The sequence below is a fragment of the Dermatophagoides pteronyssinus genome, unplaced genomic scaffold (genome assembly GCF_027571235.1).
Source record: "Dermatophagoides pteronyssinus isolate colony J.1.1.1.1 unplaced genomic scaffold, Derpt_VIB-CSIC_2022.12 sq0014, whole genome shotgun sequence".
Lineage (NCBI taxonomy): Eukaryota > Metazoa > Arthropoda > Arachnida > Sarcoptiformes > Pyroglyphidae > Dermatophagoides > Dermatophagoides pteronyssinus.
In genome coordinates this window covers 163,153-178,353 of record NW_027461538.1, presented here as the reverse complement: position 1 = coordinate 178,353, position 15,201 = coordinate 163,153, and the positions used below count along the sequence as shown (strand labels likewise).

General features: G+C 29.6%; 7 protein-coding genes across 7 annotated transcripts; 5 read left to right on the top strand and 2 right to left on the bottom strand.

Moving 5' to 3' along the window:
* The first annotated feature begins 7 nt into the window (after window positions 1-7).
* Window positions 8-1,470, top strand: NiPp1 (nuclear inhibitor of protein phosphatase 1). The gene is made up of 3 exons (XM_027338261.2): window positions 8-165; window positions 217-277; window positions 500-1,470. The coding sequence occupies exons 1-3, from the start codon at window positions 128-130 to the stop codon at window positions 1,439-1,441; spliced, it is 1,041 nt and encodes a 346-aa protein (XP_027194062.2). The 5' UTR covers window positions 8-127; the 3' UTR covers window positions 1,442-1,470.
* Window positions 1,471-1,594: 124 nt separating this feature from the next.
* eIF1A (eukaryotic translation initiation factor 1A) lies at window positions 1,595-2,484 on the top strand. Its single transcript, XM_075822021.1, has 2 exons — window positions 1,595-1,754; window positions 1,853-2,484. Exon 2 carries the CDS (start codon window positions 1,984-1,986, stop codon window positions 2,431-2,433), a length of 450 nt encoding a protein of 149 aa, XP_075678136.1. The 5' UTR covers window positions 1,595-1,754; window positions 1,853-1,983; the 3' UTR covers window positions 2,434-2,484.
* A 395-nt stretch (window positions 2,485-2,879) lies between these two features.
* LOC113788812 (peptidyl-tRNA hydrolase 2, mitochondrial-like) lies at window positions 2,880-3,541 on the bottom strand. The gene is made up of 2 exons (XM_027338269.2): window positions 3,277-3,541; window positions 2,880-3,210 (listed from the first exon to the last, which is right to left on the bottom strand). The coding sequence occupies exons 1-2, from the start codon at window positions 3,457-3,459 to the stop codon at window positions 2,962-2,964; spliced, it is 432 nt and encodes a 143-aa protein (XP_027194070.2). The 5' UTR covers window positions 3,460-3,541; the 3' UTR covers window positions 2,880-2,961.
* Window positions 3,542-4,003: 462 nt separating this feature from the next.
* Window positions 4,004-5,529, top strand: parvin (beta-parvin). The gene is made up of 6 exons (XM_027338265.2): window positions 4,004-4,113; window positions 4,171-4,269; window positions 4,330-4,432; window positions 4,490-4,817; window positions 4,886-5,332; window positions 5,388-5,529. The coding sequence occupies exons 1-6, from the start codon at window positions 4,011-4,013 to the stop codon at window positions 5,490-5,492; spliced, it is 1,185 nt and encodes a 394-aa protein (XP_027194066.1). The 5' UTR covers window positions 4,004-4,010; the 3' UTR covers window positions 5,493-5,529.
* A 250-nt stretch (window positions 5,530-5,779) lies between these two features.
* Window positions 5,780-10,016, top strand: alphaCOP (coatomer subunit alpha). The gene is made up of 3 exons (XM_027338264.2): window positions 5,780-6,423; window positions 6,483-9,107; window positions 9,165-10,016. The coding sequence occupies exons 1-3, from the start codon at window positions 6,034-6,036 to the stop codon at window positions 9,999-10,001; spliced, it is 3,852 nt and encodes a 1,283-aa protein (XP_027194065.1). The 5' UTR covers window positions 5,780-6,033; the 3' UTR covers window positions 10,002-10,016.
* A 232-nt stretch (window positions 10,017-10,248) lies between these two features.
* On the bottom strand, window positions 10,249-12,858 carry LOC113788810 (A disintegrin and metalloproteinase with thrombospondin motifs adt-2-like). The gene is made up of 7 exons (XM_027338266.2): window positions 12,559-12,858; window positions 12,186-12,461; window positions 11,430-12,121; window positions 11,197-11,352; window positions 11,006-11,134; window positions 10,753-10,933; window positions 10,249-10,675 (listed from the first exon to the last, which is right to left on the bottom strand). Exons 1-7 carry the CDS (start codon window positions 12,622-12,624, stop codon window positions 10,352-10,354), a joined length of 1,824 nt encoding a protein of 607 aa, XP_027194067.2. The 5' UTR covers window positions 12,625-12,858; the 3' UTR covers window positions 10,249-10,351.
* Window positions 12,859-13,760: 902 nt separating this feature from the next.
* Window positions 13,761-15,197, top strand: LOC113788803 (uncharacterized). Its single transcript, XM_027338260.2, has 2 exons — window positions 13,761-14,527; window positions 14,596-15,197. Exons 1-2 carry the CDS (start codon window positions 13,860-13,862, stop codon window positions 15,131-15,133), a joined length of 1,206 nt encoding a protein of 401 aa, XP_027194061.1. The 5' UTR covers window positions 13,761-13,859; the 3' UTR covers window positions 15,134-15,197.
* Window positions 15,198-15,201: the final 4 nt, after the last annotated feature.

Here is a 15,201-nt window from a genome sequence, read left to right as displayed (position 1 = left end):
CGGATAATTATCATTCAAATCTTAAATAACAAATGTGTGTGTGTTTACATAATTGAGAATTCGAATGCTATTTATTTTCATCGAAATCCGAAACTTAACATCGATGATTTTAATTATTATTAAATGAATGATGGCGGATTCATCTAGCTATAAAGTACCATCATGGTAATTTAAAAATTATGATTGAATTGAAATCAACAATTTTTCTTTCTATAGGGCTGGAATTCCACCTTGTGGCTATCATTTAGATGTTATGAAAGATGGAAAATTGGTTCAGGTTTGTTGAAAAATTCAATAATATTTTTGGCATCTCCGAATAATGATATGGAAATTTTTTTTTGTTCATTTTCTATAATCAATTCAATGATTATGATGCCTAAAATAAATATGAATATTCTTGTATCAGCTTCCATCATTAAGTTTTCTTTTTGTTGATGGATTGTTATAGTTTGTTTCAAATATGAATTTTTTTTGATTTCTTTCCCTATTTTTCATTTAGAAACTAATGATTGATGAAAAAAATCATTATCTATTTGGTCGAAATTTAGCTATGACAGATTTTTGTATTGATCATGCATCATGTTCTCGTGTTCATGCTGCTTTAGTTTATCATAAAAATTTGGAACGTTTTTTTCTGGTTGATCTTGGTTCAACACATGGTTCATTTATTGGATCAATACGAATCGAATCAAACAGACCAATTCAACTTCCAATTGATTCTTGTTTTCATTTTGGTGCTTCAACAAGAAATTATATACTACGTGAAAAACCTAAACAAATAAAAAATGATGAAGATGAAATGCAAATGTCATTACCAGAAGGTGAAAATGAAATCGATCATTTAACTGAATATAATACTGCACAAAATCGTCGTGTAAGTATGTTAGGTGTATCCGAAACAGATGATATGAAACCGGCAAAAGCTAAAAAACGTAAATCAGTTCAATTCCTTACCGAAGATGAAATAATCAATCCGGAAGATGTTGATCCTAATGTTGGAAGATTTCGTAATCTAGTACAAACATCCATTATACCATCGAATAATAGTTCCACAAAACGATTAAAATCAGATTCACAATCATCATCATCATCATCATCATTGTATTCTAATTTATTTAAAGAATCATTTTTTAATCGAATTAATCAATCATCGAATCAATCGAATAGTTCGGCAACTACTTCAACCGCTAATACATTATTGCAGAAAAGTTGTTCATTAGGTATACAATTACCAAATCCAGCTCCAGAAATTGTTAATGATAATAATGATGATAAATTAATTGGACCTTTACCAATTGAATCAAAATCTTCGTTTGTTGATTCTGAATCTATTTCATTATATGATGCTGAAGATTTTGTAGATGAAAAAGAACAGAAAAAGAAATATGCAAAAGAAGCATGGCCAGGACATGAAAAAACAACATCATTAACTAATTTTTAATTTTGAAAATAAAAATTTTTCATTTTAAATCATTTTTCCCCTTTCGGAAACTTTTTAGAATTTTAAAATGATGATCAAAGAAAAGTTTTTCGGGAAAAAAATGAGCACACACGCATGTGTGCAATTTCTTCTATTTCAATGAACAAAGAGTGAGAGATATATATCGACTCACAAACACATTTCACTCAACGTCGTATACATTTTGTTGGCAAACGTGTTTTCCTTTCCTTTCGTCCATTCGTTATAACAATTGGAACATCAAATTTTTTGTAATAAATTGTTTTGTTGGTCAAAAAAAACAAACAAATTCTTGGTATGCAATGATTAGATTATCTCAAGATTAATTCAAATAAATTTGTTTCCATTAATTTTTTCTTTTCTTTTTTTTGAAATTCTCTAATCGAACGATAGATTGAATCACCGGCAAACAAACAAAAATTTGCAAGTTTTTCATCATTAATATTTTTGTATATCATCAAATTGATTGATAAATAAAGAAATAAAAAGTCAATAAATAAACAAAGATTTATTAGCATCCCAAAATGCCAAAAAACAAGGGTAAGGGAGGCAAAAATCGGCGTCGTGGTAAGAATGAAAATGAAGATGAAAAACGTGAATTAGTATTTAAAGAAGATGGACAAGAATATGCACAAGTAATGCGTATGTTGGGTAATGGTCGTTTAGAAGCATATTGTTTTGATGGTGTTAAACGTTTATGTCACATTCGTGGTAAACTTCGTAAAAAAGTTTGGATTAATCAAGGTGATATTATCTTGATTGGTTTACGTGATTATCAGGATACAAAAGCCGATGTTATTCTTAAATATAATCCGGATGAAGCAAGAAATCTTAAAACATATGGTGAATTACCTGAAAATGCTCGTATCAATGAAGTATCATTACGTGAATTTGGTGAAGATGATGAAGAAGAGGATATAATTGAATTCGGTGATGATGTCGAATCGGTCGGTTCGGATAATGATTTACCATAAATCATTTGTTTCAATGAAAATTATATAATATAAATTATGGTTGTCATGTAATGATTTTTTTCCATCAAAATTTTTTTTTCTCTTATCGTGCAACCAACAACAATTCATCACACACACACACAAGCATTAAGTTCTATCGTTTCTTGCATTCTTTCTAGGTATTGTTTTCTTTTATTCAAATTTTTTTTCTCTCTGTTCAATTTACACAATTCCAAATAGCTTATAATTTACACACATAAAAACACACACTTATTTATCCCAAAATGTCAATTTTTTGGTCTGATTGCTTCTTGAATTTTGTGTAAATGTCAAATGTTTTTTTTTCTTTTTTGAATAACATTGTTCATTGTAACATTTTTTTCTCTTCTTCTGTATTCGATTCTTGTTGGTTGGAAAAAAATTGATTGAAAATTAAATTAATTGAATAAAATGAAAAAAAGTGAAAATTGAATAAAAAAAAAAGTTAATGAACAGAATTTTATTACATTTTATTTATCAAATTATTTACACATCACTAAAATTATAAGATTATAACAGTTTTAAATGTCCAGTAATCTTATCAATCATGTGATTTGGTCCTGGACCAATTGCCAAAATTATTCGATCATTATTATTACGTAAAATTGTTGAACAAATCATCGATTCGGATGCTTCTCGAGCAAAATGTTCTAAATTCTGATTGGAATTTGCCTGTAAAACTACTTTTGGTTGTCCAAACAATAACCAAAGATAATATGATAATGGTGTTTGTTTTCTGGATGATTCAAATGCCATTATCTAAAAATGTATTTTCAAAAAAACGAATCAATCAACAAATTGATTAACAAAATGGATAAATTTTACCGAAATTTTCGAACAATTTGATAATAATTCTGTATTATTCATTCGACGAACATCATTTGCATTGAACACAATTACAAGTTTTTGTCTCCATGTTAATGATGATAATCTGAATGATTTCGATCGAAAACCAATAACAAAACCAAATAAAATTGGTCCCAAAATCCAAGAATTTTCAACATTCATTTTTACATTTTATGAAATTTTTGTCAATGAATTGAAAACTATCGATAATTTTTCGCCTACACACAAACACACTATCGATAGTGAATTCTGTATAGCCTTGGATTATTTAAAATAAAAAAACATTGCCAAAGCAACAAGCATCTCTCGTAATATTTTAATGAAGATATTTTTGTTTTGTTTTCTTTTCTCGGTAAACATTTCAAACGCGCGCGCGGGCGTAATGTTCTCTTTTTTTCATGATGATGATGATTGTTGATAGATGGATATCGCCCAAAAATCCTCCTAATATGGCAACACTATACACTTTCCATGTTAGGATCTATTTTTAAATATTTTTTTTTTACTTCACTTTAATGTGTGTAGGATATTCTGTATTGTTTGTTTTGTTTTTTCTTTAAATGTTTCAACAGTAAAAGTTTTCATTTCTATTCATCATACATAAACGGCAGCTTCTTTAATTTAATTTGTGATCGGGTAATTGAACCATTATGATAACCGTTGTAATTTTTTTTAAAAACCAAATTCATTTTATCTTTAGAGAATATTATATAATGGCAACACCAAGTCCACAACCACCACAAACAAATGGAAAAACTACACCAAAATTATTGGAAACACTTGGAACATTAGGACGAAAGAAAAAAATTCGTGAAGGTTTGTCTATTTTGTTTCAAATTGAAGCCATTGATTTTTTTTCTGGTTGTTACATAGCCGAAGCAGTACAAGGAATTGTTCAAGAAGGAAAACAGGCAATCGATGGCAATGAACAACATCCAGTTTTTGATACATCACCCGAAAGTTTTGTTCTTGGTAAATTGAGATGAAATAGTTTTAATCACTTCTTTGATTTAGATTTTTTCATTAAAATAGCTGATGGTGAAGAACGTTCAATGATCGAACCGGGAATGATCAATAATTATGATTATCAGGAATTAAGAAAAATATTAATCAATTGGATTAATGATGAATTAAGGTTTGAATTTCATGATTAACATATTTTTTGAAATGAAATAAAAAAAAATTTTTACAGTGATCATCGAATCATTGTAAAAGATTTGACCGAAGATCTTTATGATGGACAAATTTTGGGAAAACTTGTTGAAAAATTAAGTGGACAAAAATTGGCTGTTGTTGAAGTGACACAGAATGAAGATTTTCAACGTGCAAAACTTAAAATCGTACTTGAAATGGCTAATCGTTTGCTTGGTCTTGATGGACAACGTGTTCGTTGGACTGATAAAGGAATTCATAATAAAAACACTGTTGAAATTATTCATTTATTAGTTGCTTTAATACGATTTTATCGTGCACCAATTCGTTTACCACCAAATGTTCAGATCAGTATTCTAATTATTCAGGTATTTGTACAATTCTGATATTGAAAAATTATTGATGCTAATGACTTTATGTTTTTTTTCGACTATAGAAATTACAAGGTACCCTACATAAACGTGTTCAAACTGAAGCATTAACCGAAGCATATGATGAACTAAGTAAACGTGCCGAACCAAGAGATGCTTTTGATATGATTTTTGATCATACACCTGAAAAAGTTCATTCAATTAAACAATCGGTTGCACATTTTATTAATATGCATTTAAGCCGTTTGAATATTGAATTAAGTCCTGTCGATGATATTGATCCACATTCATTCAGTGATGGTTTGAATATTATTTTTTTGATTGGCATGTTGGAAAATTATTTTGTACCACTTGGTAATATTTATACAACTGCATCGGTTGATCCAATTGCCGAAGCTGTTGGTACAAAAGAAACGGCTTTTAAAAGTCATAATTATATGGAATCATCACCACATCATAAATTACATAATGTTAATGTTGCTTTGGAATTGCTTGAAGATGCTGGCATCAATGTAATTATTGTTGTTGTTTTTTTGGTTTCAATTTGCTAATTTTTTTTTCATTTAGTTGAGACACAAAGTTCGTGCCGAAGATATTGTCAATGCCGATTTGAAAGCTACATTACGTGTATTGTTTATGATTTTTTCCAAATATAAAAATATTCGTTATTGAATTTTCGAAATCAAGGGGAAAATCCAATATTTACAGACTAATTTTCAAGTGTTCAAATCATGTCATCATTATATCTGTTACACTATTACCAATGATTAATTGCCAAATTTGAAAAAAAAGAAAAAATCAATATTTTTTGTTTTGTTTTCATTTTTTTCGTTCATAAAATCGTTATTTACTAAAACTTTTTGAAAATAAATTAACAAAAAAGAAAAAATTTAAATGGAAAAATTCCATTTTATGAAACAAGTTCATAGACAGCGTTACACACACAACCTGATGAGGTGTCTTTTTTGCGGCTGTTTTCTGCATTCAACTCAAACACATCATCATTGCGAGCAAAAATAACAGTGGCTGCCTGAAAAAGGTTTATCTAATTTTGGCTTTCATGTCATCGATCAAAAGAAAAAAATTCTATTGATTCTTGCAAAAAACAAACCGAAAAAAAGAAATCAATCGATTGTCTAATGTCTATAATTTCATCTTTCATATTTTATTGAATAAAATCTGTCAGTGAGCAAATTTTAGTTACCCAAAGTCAATGAGCTCTTTTCTAGTGTTTCTTGACGAAGAGAGCGAAGATAGTCCTATCCATCTTTCGTTGGGCATTTCACCATCAACATTAGCCTATTTAAGCCAAATCGATCCATTCTCTTCCATATCATTACCATCCAGTACTGAATCACAACAATTTTCATATAAAATGTTAACTAAATTTGAATCAAAATCATCACGTGTAAAGGGAATTGTTTTCCATCCAAAACGACCATGGGTATTGGCATCATTACATTCGGGTCTCATACAATTATGGGATTATCGTGTCGGAACATTGATCGATAAATTTGATGAACATGATGGACCGGTTCGTGGAATTGATTTCCATATTCAGCAACCATTGTTTGTATCTGGTGGTGATGATTATAAAATTAAGGTAAATTATTCACTCATGTTTAGAAAAATATGATTGTTTAACTTCTTTTTTTTCTTTAGGTTTGGAATTATAAATCACGCCGGTGTATATTCACATTATTAGGTCATCTGGATTATATTCGTGTAGTAAAATTTCATCATGAATATCCATGGATTTTAAGTTGTTCGGATGATCAAACTATTCGTATATGGAATTGGCAATCACGTACCAGTATTAGTATTTTGACTGGACATAATCATTATGTTATGTGTGCACAATTTCATCCAACTGAAGATCTTGTCGTTTCTTGTTCACTTGATCAAACTGTACGTGTTTGGGATATTTCTGGTTTACGAAAGAAAAATGTTTCACCCGGTCCTGGTGGTATTGAAGATCATTTAAAGAATCCACATTCAACCGATTTATTTGGTTCTTCCGATGTTTATGTTAAACATGTTCTAGAAGGACATGATCGTGGTGTAAATTGGGCCGCTTTCCATCCTACTATGCCTCTTATTGTTTCAGGTGCCGATGATCGTTTAGTTAAATTATGGCGTATGAATGAATCAAAAGCTTGGGAAGTAGATTCATGTCGTGGTCATTATAATAATGTTTCCTGTGTCATATTTCATCCAAAACAAGATCTTATATTGAGCAATTCCGAAGATAAAAGCATTCGTGTTTGGGATCTAACTAAACGAACTTGTTTATCTACTTTTCGTCGTGAACATGAACGATTTTGGATATTGGCTGCTCATCCAAATCAGAATCTATTTGCAGCCGGTCATGATGCTGGAATTATTGTTTTCAAATTGGAACGAGAACGTCCAGCATTTACAATTCATTCAAATTTCCTTTTCTACATAAAAGATCATTATTTACGTCGATTAGATTTTACAACTGCTAAAGATATTCCGGTAATACAGTTAAGAAATCGTGGCCGTATACCACCACATTCAATTTATTATAATCCTGCCGCAAATGCAATGCTTATTACTAGCCGTTCACCTAATGCTGAAAATAGTATCTATGAACTATATCCATTACCAAAAGAAATTACCGGTTCACATAATACTGATCCACCGGAAACAAAACGTTCAGCTGGTTTGACGGCCATTTGGATTGCAAGAGATCGTTTTGCTGTAATTGATCGTAATCATCAGATTTTGATAAAAAATCTGAAAAATGAAACTGTAAAAACATTGACAACAAGAGCATGTGACGAAATATTTTATGCCGGTACCGGAATGATATTGTTACGTGATGTTGATGGTCTTGTTTTGTATGATGTTCAACAAGGTCGTGAATTGGTTAATGTAACATGTCCAAAAGTTAAATTTGTCATCTGGAATAATGATATGTCGAATGTATGTTTATTGAGTAAACATCAATTAACCATATGTAATCGACGATTAGAAATAAGTGCAACAATAACTGAAACAAATAAAATTAAAAGTGGTGCATGGGATGATCTAGGTGTTTTTATCTATACAACATCGAATCACATTAAATATGCATTATATAATGGTGATCATGGTATTATTCGTACGCTTGATCTACCTGTCTATCTTACTCGTATCAAACAACAACAAGTTTATTGCCTTGATCGTGAAGTTAAATCAAAAATTTTAAATATTGATACAACTGAATTTAAATTCAAACTTGCATTAATCAATCGTAAATATGATGAAGTTTTACATATGGTTCGTAATGCTGAATTAGTTGGACAATCTATTATTGCCTATCTACAGAAAAAAGGTTATCCTGAAGTTGCATTGCATTTTGTTAAAGATGAAAAAACTAGATTCGCATTAGCATTGGAATGCGGTAATATTGAAGTTGCATTAGAAGCGGCTCGATCATTAGATGATCAAGCATGTTGGGAACGTTTAGCTGAGGCTGCATTAATGCAAGGTAATCATCAAGTTGTCGAAATGGCTTACCAACGAACAAAAAATTATGACAAATTATCATTTCTATATTTGGTTACTGGAAATTTGGAAAAACTACGAAAAATGATGAAAATTGCTGAAATTCGTAAGGATACTTCTGCTCAATTCAAGAATGCATTGCTGTTGGGCGATGTTGAAGAACGAATCAAAATTCTACGTAATTCCGATCAATTATCTCTTGCTTATCTTTGTGCTGCAACACATGGTCTTGAATCGGATGCCGAAGAATTGAAACAGATGCTTGATCCTGAGAAAAAATTACCCGTGCCTGATCCAAATGCTGTGTTATTGCAACCATCTTTACCGATTTTGCCTAATGAAGAGAATTGGCCATTATTAACCGTTACACGTGGTTTCTTCGAAGGTGCTATGGCTGCCACAAAAGGCAAAACTGGCCTAAAATCAGCAGCCGACATGTTGATTATTGATGAAAATGAAGGACCAGACGCTGCTGAAACTGGTTGGGGTGATGAAGCCGATCTAGATCTAGATGATAATGGAAAGAATGCAGTTGATGATGATGATCTGATGCACGATGCTAAAGATGATGAAGGTGATACACCTGGTTGGGATGTTGATGATCTTGATATGCAAGATCTACCACAACCTGAAGCTGGAATGGATGAAAATTTTTTCGTCGCTCCAACACGTGGTTTTCCACCCACACATTATTGGATCAAAAATTCAAAACTTGTTGTGGATCATATTCTTGCCGGTTCTTTTGAAACTGCTTTCAGACTTTTAAATGAACAGGTAAATTTTTGTTTTGTTAAATTTATTCAATTTTTTTTAAATTTTATATTCAAATAGGTGGCTGTTGTTAATTTTGAACCATTGAAAAGTATATTTATGATGACTTATGCTCGATCACGTGCTGGTTATCAAGGCCTATCATATCTTCCTACAATGTTTGCCTATCCGCAACGAAATCCACGCGAAGATTTTACAAAAGGTTTGCCTGCAATCGAAATACAAATGTTGGATCATCTCATACAACGTTTACAACAATGCTATCAATTGACAACGATGGGAAAATTTCAGGATGCTGTCGATCGTTTCCGTCAATTAATGTTAAGTGTTTTGATGCTTTCGGTGGATAGTAAACAGGAAATTATTGAAGCAAAAAAATTACTTGAAATCTGCCGTGAATATATTGTTGGACTTTCGATGGAAATTGAACGAAAATCGATGCCAAAAGAATCGATTGAAAATCAAAAACGTTCATGCGAAATGGCCGCATATTTTACACATGTTCATCTACAACCAGTACATCAAATATTAACATTACGTACTGCATTGAATTTATTTTTTAAATTGAAAAATTTTCAAACAGCATCATCATTTGCAAAACGACTTTTAGAATTGGGACCAAAAGCCGATGTTGCTGCACAGACAAGAAAAGTTTTACAAGCATGTGAAAAATCTGCTATAGATGAACATAAGCTCAATTATTCCGAACATAATCCATTCAATATTTGTGCAGCATCATATACACCAATCTATCGTGGACATGTTGAAACTAAATGTCCATTTTGTGAGGCAACATATGCACCTGAATATCAGAATACAATTTGTCGTGTTTGTTTGGTATCAGCAATCGGTCGTGAAGCTATTGGTCTTCGTATTAGTTCATTACAGTTTCGTTAGCGTTTTTTTTAATAATTTGTCGTCGCAATTTTATCTTTAAAAAAAAATTCATTTATTTCAGAGTAAAATTTGCAATTTTTTTGACTTGATTTTTAACATACAAAAAAAATGAAATTTCATAAACACAACGCTTATTTGAATAATATGATATTGGTTACCGATTCAATGTTTGTATTGTAATTTTTTTTTGTCGCATTCAATTTATAATCAATCGATTGATTGTCATCACAAACACAACAATATTGAGTAAAAACACAATTGGAAACAATTTTATTTGTTTCATATAACATTATATTTTTTATAAATAAATTATTTTTTAAAACAGAAAAAAACAAAATTAAAATTAAAAATTAACCGGAAAAAAATCTCACTACTGATCTTATGGTACTTTTAAGGAATCGTTGTACACGTTTCATAAATGATGATGGTGATTGACTTGAATTTGTACGGCTATTTTCTTTGTTTTGTTTAGTATTATCCGGATGATGATCATTGGGTTGTTGTCTATGTCGATTTAGATATGATATAGATCGATTGTTTGTTTTTGTCATAGCAACAACAGTACATGAACCTTGTGAACATATTTTACCATCACCACATGGACTACCTTCAAGTGCAGGATGAGCAGGTGATGCCCAATGTCCATGTGAACACCATAATTCTTTGCATATATCCTAGAGAATATGAAAAAAACGAGAGAATTATTATCATTTGAGCAAAAAATGATAGAATAGAATTTTTTTTTTGTTACATTGAATGGAGATCGTTTTGAAATGTATGATTGATATTGATTTCCTAATGCTAATTGACATTGTTGATTTATATTATATTGTTCACCAGGTAAACGTTGATCCAAATAATCATCCAATGGACTTGTATATGTGAAAAATGATTCTTCCGATGTTTTTTCCAAACATTTGAGATTAGATTTTCTTTTGTTTTTTTTACATTATAATTTATTAATTCAAAAATCATCAATAGATTCAAAGTGAACACAAACTTACGTGAGAAAATTTTCCAAATATAAATTACTACATGGTGACCAATGAATTTTTCCTGGTCCAGTTTTTTCCGACATAATATATTTATCCGGATCACAATTATTATCATAACCATCATGTAACATTCCTAGGCTAAACAAAAATCGTATAGAATAGTCAAATCCTTTGGTTTAAAAAAAGGAAGGAAGCCATACCTATGTGCCATTTCATGTGCAATAACAAATGCTGATTCAAAATTTTTTCCCTCATTCAATGTACAACTATATGATGGTCGACACATTCCATTTACCCATGCAAGACCTAAAACTTTACGATTTTTTTCTTTACCAATCTTTTTATATAAATCCAATCTGTAAAAATAAAACAATATCAATTAAATTCAATCGATGATGATGAGAAAAATCAATCTTTATCAAAACAAACAAACCCGGTCAACATAAGTGCATGATCCCAACGTGAATTGATTTCGGTACGTTTCAAAAGTCGTTTTTGCCATGCACAAAAATTATCTAAATATTGATCAATATCGCCATCGGCTGTATTTGGTATATCCGTTTTTCTATCATCAAGATATACAATTTTTTTAATAACAATACGTATTCTTGTTTTCATTGTATCAAAATTATAAATTAATTGTACTTCATTCATAATAGCAAGTATTAATTTTTCTAGCTCTTTTCTTGCACCATTAAAATTTCTAATCAATGTTTGATCAACAAAAATTATTGTCTCAATATTATATATTTTATCCGGTAAATTTGTTTGTTTTTCATTGATATCCGAATGTATATCTCGTTTGGTAATTGTTGTTGTTGCTTGATCAATCAAATCGATTAATTTTTCTGGATCAGCTTTTTTTACAATATTCCATGATTTATCTGTATCGATTGAAAAACGATACAGATAATGTGAATCAAATTTTTTCATTTTCCATCCATCTTGTTGTTGTTGTTGTTGTTGTTGTATTGATTGTGATTCGAATGATGAACAACAAACTTTATTGTCATTCTTGGTGTTGATATTGAAATCATTTAAATTGATTGATCTATTGACAAATATTTGTTTATCGATTGATGATCTTATCACAAATGTTTCATCATTCAAAATGATTGTTGAATACTAATTTTACAGTTTTTAGGGACGAAAATAAGAATGAAATTCTCAGAAAAAAAACTATACTTACCAAAATTGATTGATTAAAATTATCCATACAAATTGTTGCAGCTATAAAACCATTTGAAACAGGTGATATAATTCTTCCTTGATAAAAATCACAATCAACATTTACATTTGTATGATTAATTTTATTCAATACGGCATAAAAAACTTTTAGTTTAGTATTGAATGTTAATAGATATTTATTAATCAATTTATTATCACTTTGATTATCAGGTATTTCAAAAAAATTTGGTCTAATTATTTCACCTGTATTCAATGAATATTTCGATTCTATTTGATGCTAATTAATGAAAATTTTAATTATGTTAATACAGAGAAAAAACAAAAGTAAAAAGGAACTCATTCAATGATTGTTCCGGTTGTTTAAATTTGCTTACAATGATCATGATGATGATTATGATGATGATGATGATGATTGGAAAACGAATTGAATTGTAAAACATTTTCTATGTAAAAAATCGTTATCGGATATAGATCATTTTTCGATACAATAATAACAAATTCAAAAGTAATGATCACAGAAATTCTGATTCTTCATTCAATAAATGTGTGTGTTTGGCGTTGAATATACGTATATGTTTTGAGCCAGCTGCATAAACACTGAACATTTGAAACCATTTACTATTGAATTGAAACAAAATTTCCAAATGAATTTTTCAATTTAGATCGATCAATAATTTCATCCAATACAGTTTTTATATATGATGATCACCCAAAAATGAAAATGAAAATGAAAAAATTTCTTTTTTTCCAATCAAACACAATATTTGTTCAGTGTTTGTGTCTGATTGGATACATCACATTCATTACAAAATGTAATTAATGTGAATTTGAATTGAATAATAATAATACAGTTCGGGCAAACCAGAACAAAAACAACAACAAAAAAAAACTTGTTGAAATGGAATTTTAAAATTGTGGTTGGATGATTCAAACATAAAGTCCACCAAAAAAAAAACAAAAAAAACTTTCTCTATCATTTTGTAAATTTTTGTCGCCAATGATTGTTTCATTAACCTGACGATGGATGGATCATGCAACCAGGCAACAACAACAACAACGAAAATGAAAACCGCATTTTTACCATTTTTTTTGTTCCTGATAATGTTTGACAAACAAAAAGCATAGTTTAATGTTGTTGACCTTTTTTTTCTACTTTTTCCTTTCAAATTGACATCGGAACACATCTATCATTATCATCCATTGAATAATCATTGTTGAATTTGAAAATTCTGTAAATGTGGACACATGTCTTCGAAATTCAACACATGTGTGTGTCCATATCCAAAATTTTGAAAGAAAAAAAAATGTCAATGACAATAATTCGACCATGATCCGGTCAATGTAATCAACCGACCATAACGGATGCATTATTCATTTTTTTTTGTTTCTTCTTCTTTTGACCATTCTATGTTATTCATTTGAAAAAAATTGTTGTTGTTTGATGAATTATATCTAGGACACAAGTTTTAATCGTTTGAATCAGAATAAAATTCATTCATTGAAAGTGAAATTTTTGTTTCTGGAAATAAAAAAAAGCCATATTGTTCGAAAAACTTTTTTACGAACGTTCTATATGAATGGTAAATGAATCATGCAGGTGTTCAGGTTTTGCTTGGAATTTTTGGAATTCGGAATTTTTTGGTATTCTTTTTGTTGTTGTTGTTGTTGAATTGAAATGGCTAAGAATTTTAAATTCTACAATACATCTACAATCGATCTAAATCCATGTATTATTGATTATTCAAAAAAATGTAATACTTTTATAATTGGAACATATCAATTGATTGAAAATGGAACCGAAATTTGTGATGAATATACCGAAGAACAATTAACATTTTTAAATAATCGAATAGGCAGTATAAATATTTTCGATGCGGAAAATAAATTCATTACCAAACATTGCTGTCAATCGGGTGGTGTTTTCGATTTGAAAATATCCGAATATCATTATACAAATGACAATGACAATGAATTAATTATTGCTGCACATTCAAATGGAATGTTTGCTATTTATAAATTGAAAAATGGTAAACAAATTGAACAAATTCGACAAATCATAACCGGCACAAAAATGTTAACCACAATTGATGATTCGTTTGTGGATAATTTTCTAACATTGGCGATAGGAAGTTCGGATGGTAAACTTTTCTGTTATCAATTTTCGATAACAGATTCGATTGAAGATCTAGTGGAACAACAATCAATACATTCCATTGTCACAAAAGATTCATCATCAATTTGGTATTCGAAAATAATCCGTTTCAAAATTAATGAATTTCAAATTGAAAAAAATTTAATTTTTGTTGGTTGTGAAGATTCTACATGGAGAATATTTGCTTGCAAGTATGTTTGTTTTTTTAATTCAATAATTTTTAAATTAATTAATTTTTTTTCGTTTTGTTATCTTTTAGCCCGCAGAATTTAACCGAATTATTTAGAAATTGTGATTCATCATATGGTGTAACATCGATCGAATTATTTCGTATGATTCAAATCGATACGAAAATTGTTTCCATTATCTTATTGGTTGGATCATATGATGAAAATTTACGCATTTATAGTATTGATTTGGAATTTAACCATAATTCGGATGTAAAAATTCTTCGTTGTTGTCTGCAACAAAAAATACATATTGAAGGTAGTGGAATATGGAGAATTCGTGTAAACAATGATAATATTCTCATATCGGCAATGTATTCAGGTGCTTATTGGCTTAAATTAGAAATTTCAAATGAATTGGATAATTTTAAACAAAAAATTCAACATAATCATAATTCTAATATTCTAAATTATAAACTAAATAAATTTTTATTTGAAAATGAAGATTTATTAAATGAAAATCATCTTGTTTATGGAATTGCATCCGATAATTCTCAGTCAACGGTTATATTTGCATCATTTTATGCTAAAAAAATTTTCCTATATAAATTATGTGATATTTATTTATGAATCGTGCGTTACCGATTTTTCAATTTTTCCATTGTGTAATGATTAATAAAAAATTTGTTTTTTTTGTT

Bases quoted from the DNA above. Each gene is read 5' to 3' on its own strand.
- NiPp1 (XM_027338261.2), top strand. From the start codon at position 128: ATGATGGCGGATTCATCTAGCTATAAAGTACCATCATG. The intron at 166-216 runs GTAATTTAAAAA...TTCTTTCTATAG, and splicing joins AGCTATAAAGTACCATCATG to GGCTGGAATTCCACCTTGTG. The intron at 278-499 runs GTTTGTTGAAAA...TTTTTCATTTAG, and splicing joins AAGATGGAAAATTGGTTCAG to AAACTAATGATTGATGAAAA.
- eIF1A (XM_075822021.1), top strand. From the start codon at position 1,984: ATGCCAAAAAACAAGGGTAAGGGAGGCAAAAATCGGCGTCGTGGTAAG.
- LOC113788812 (XM_027338269.2), bottom strand. From the start codon at position 3,459: ATGAATGTTGAAAATTCTTGGATTTTGGGACCAATTTTATTTGGTTTT. The intron at 3,211-3,276 runs GTAAAATTTATC...ATACATTTTTAG, and splicing joins CAAATTGTTCGAAAATTTCG to ATAATGGCATTTGAATCATC.
- parvin (XM_027338265.2), top strand. From the start codon at position 4,011: ATGGCAACACCAAGTCCACAACCACCACAAACAAATGGAAAAACTACA. The intron at 4,818-4,885 runs GTATTTGTACAA...TTTCGACTATAG, and splicing joins TCAGTATTCTAATTATTCAG to AAATTACAAGGTACCCTACA. The intron at 5,333-5,387 runs GTAATTATTGTT...TTTTTCATTTAG, and splicing joins TTGAAGATGCTGGCATCAAT to TTGAGACACAAAGTTCGTGC.
- alphaCOP (XM_027338264.2), top strand. From the start codon at position 6,034: ATGAGCTCTTTTCTAGTGTTTCTTGACGAAGAGAGCGAAGATAGTCCT. The intron at 6,424-6,482 runs GTAAATTATTCA...TTTTTTCTTTAG, and splicing joins GTGATGATTATAAAATTAAG to GTTTGGAATTATAAATCACG. The intron at 9,108-9,164 runs GTAAATTTTTGT...ATATTCAAATAG, and splicing joins TCAGACTTTTAAATGAACAG to GTGGCTGTTGTTAATTTTGA.
- LOC113788810 (XM_027338266.2), bottom strand. From the start codon at position 12,624: ATGTTTTACAATTCAATTCGTTTTCCAATCATCATCATCATCATCATA. The intron at 12,462-12,558 runs GTAAGCAAATTT...TTCATTAATTAG, and splicing joins TAATCATCATCATGATCATT to CATCAAATAGAATCGAAATA. The intron at 10,934-11,005 runs GTAAGTTTGTGT...AAAAAACAAAAG, and splicing joins TATTTGGAAAATTTTCTCAC to AAAATCTAATCTCAAATGTT.
- LOC113788803 (XM_027338260.2), top strand. From the start codon at position 13,860: ATGGCTAAGAATTTTAAATTCTACAATACATCTACAATCGATCTAAAT. The intron at 14,528-14,595 runs GTATGTTTGTTT...GTTATCTTTTAG, and splicing joins TGGAGAATATTTGCTTGCAA to CCCGCAGAATTTAACCGAAT.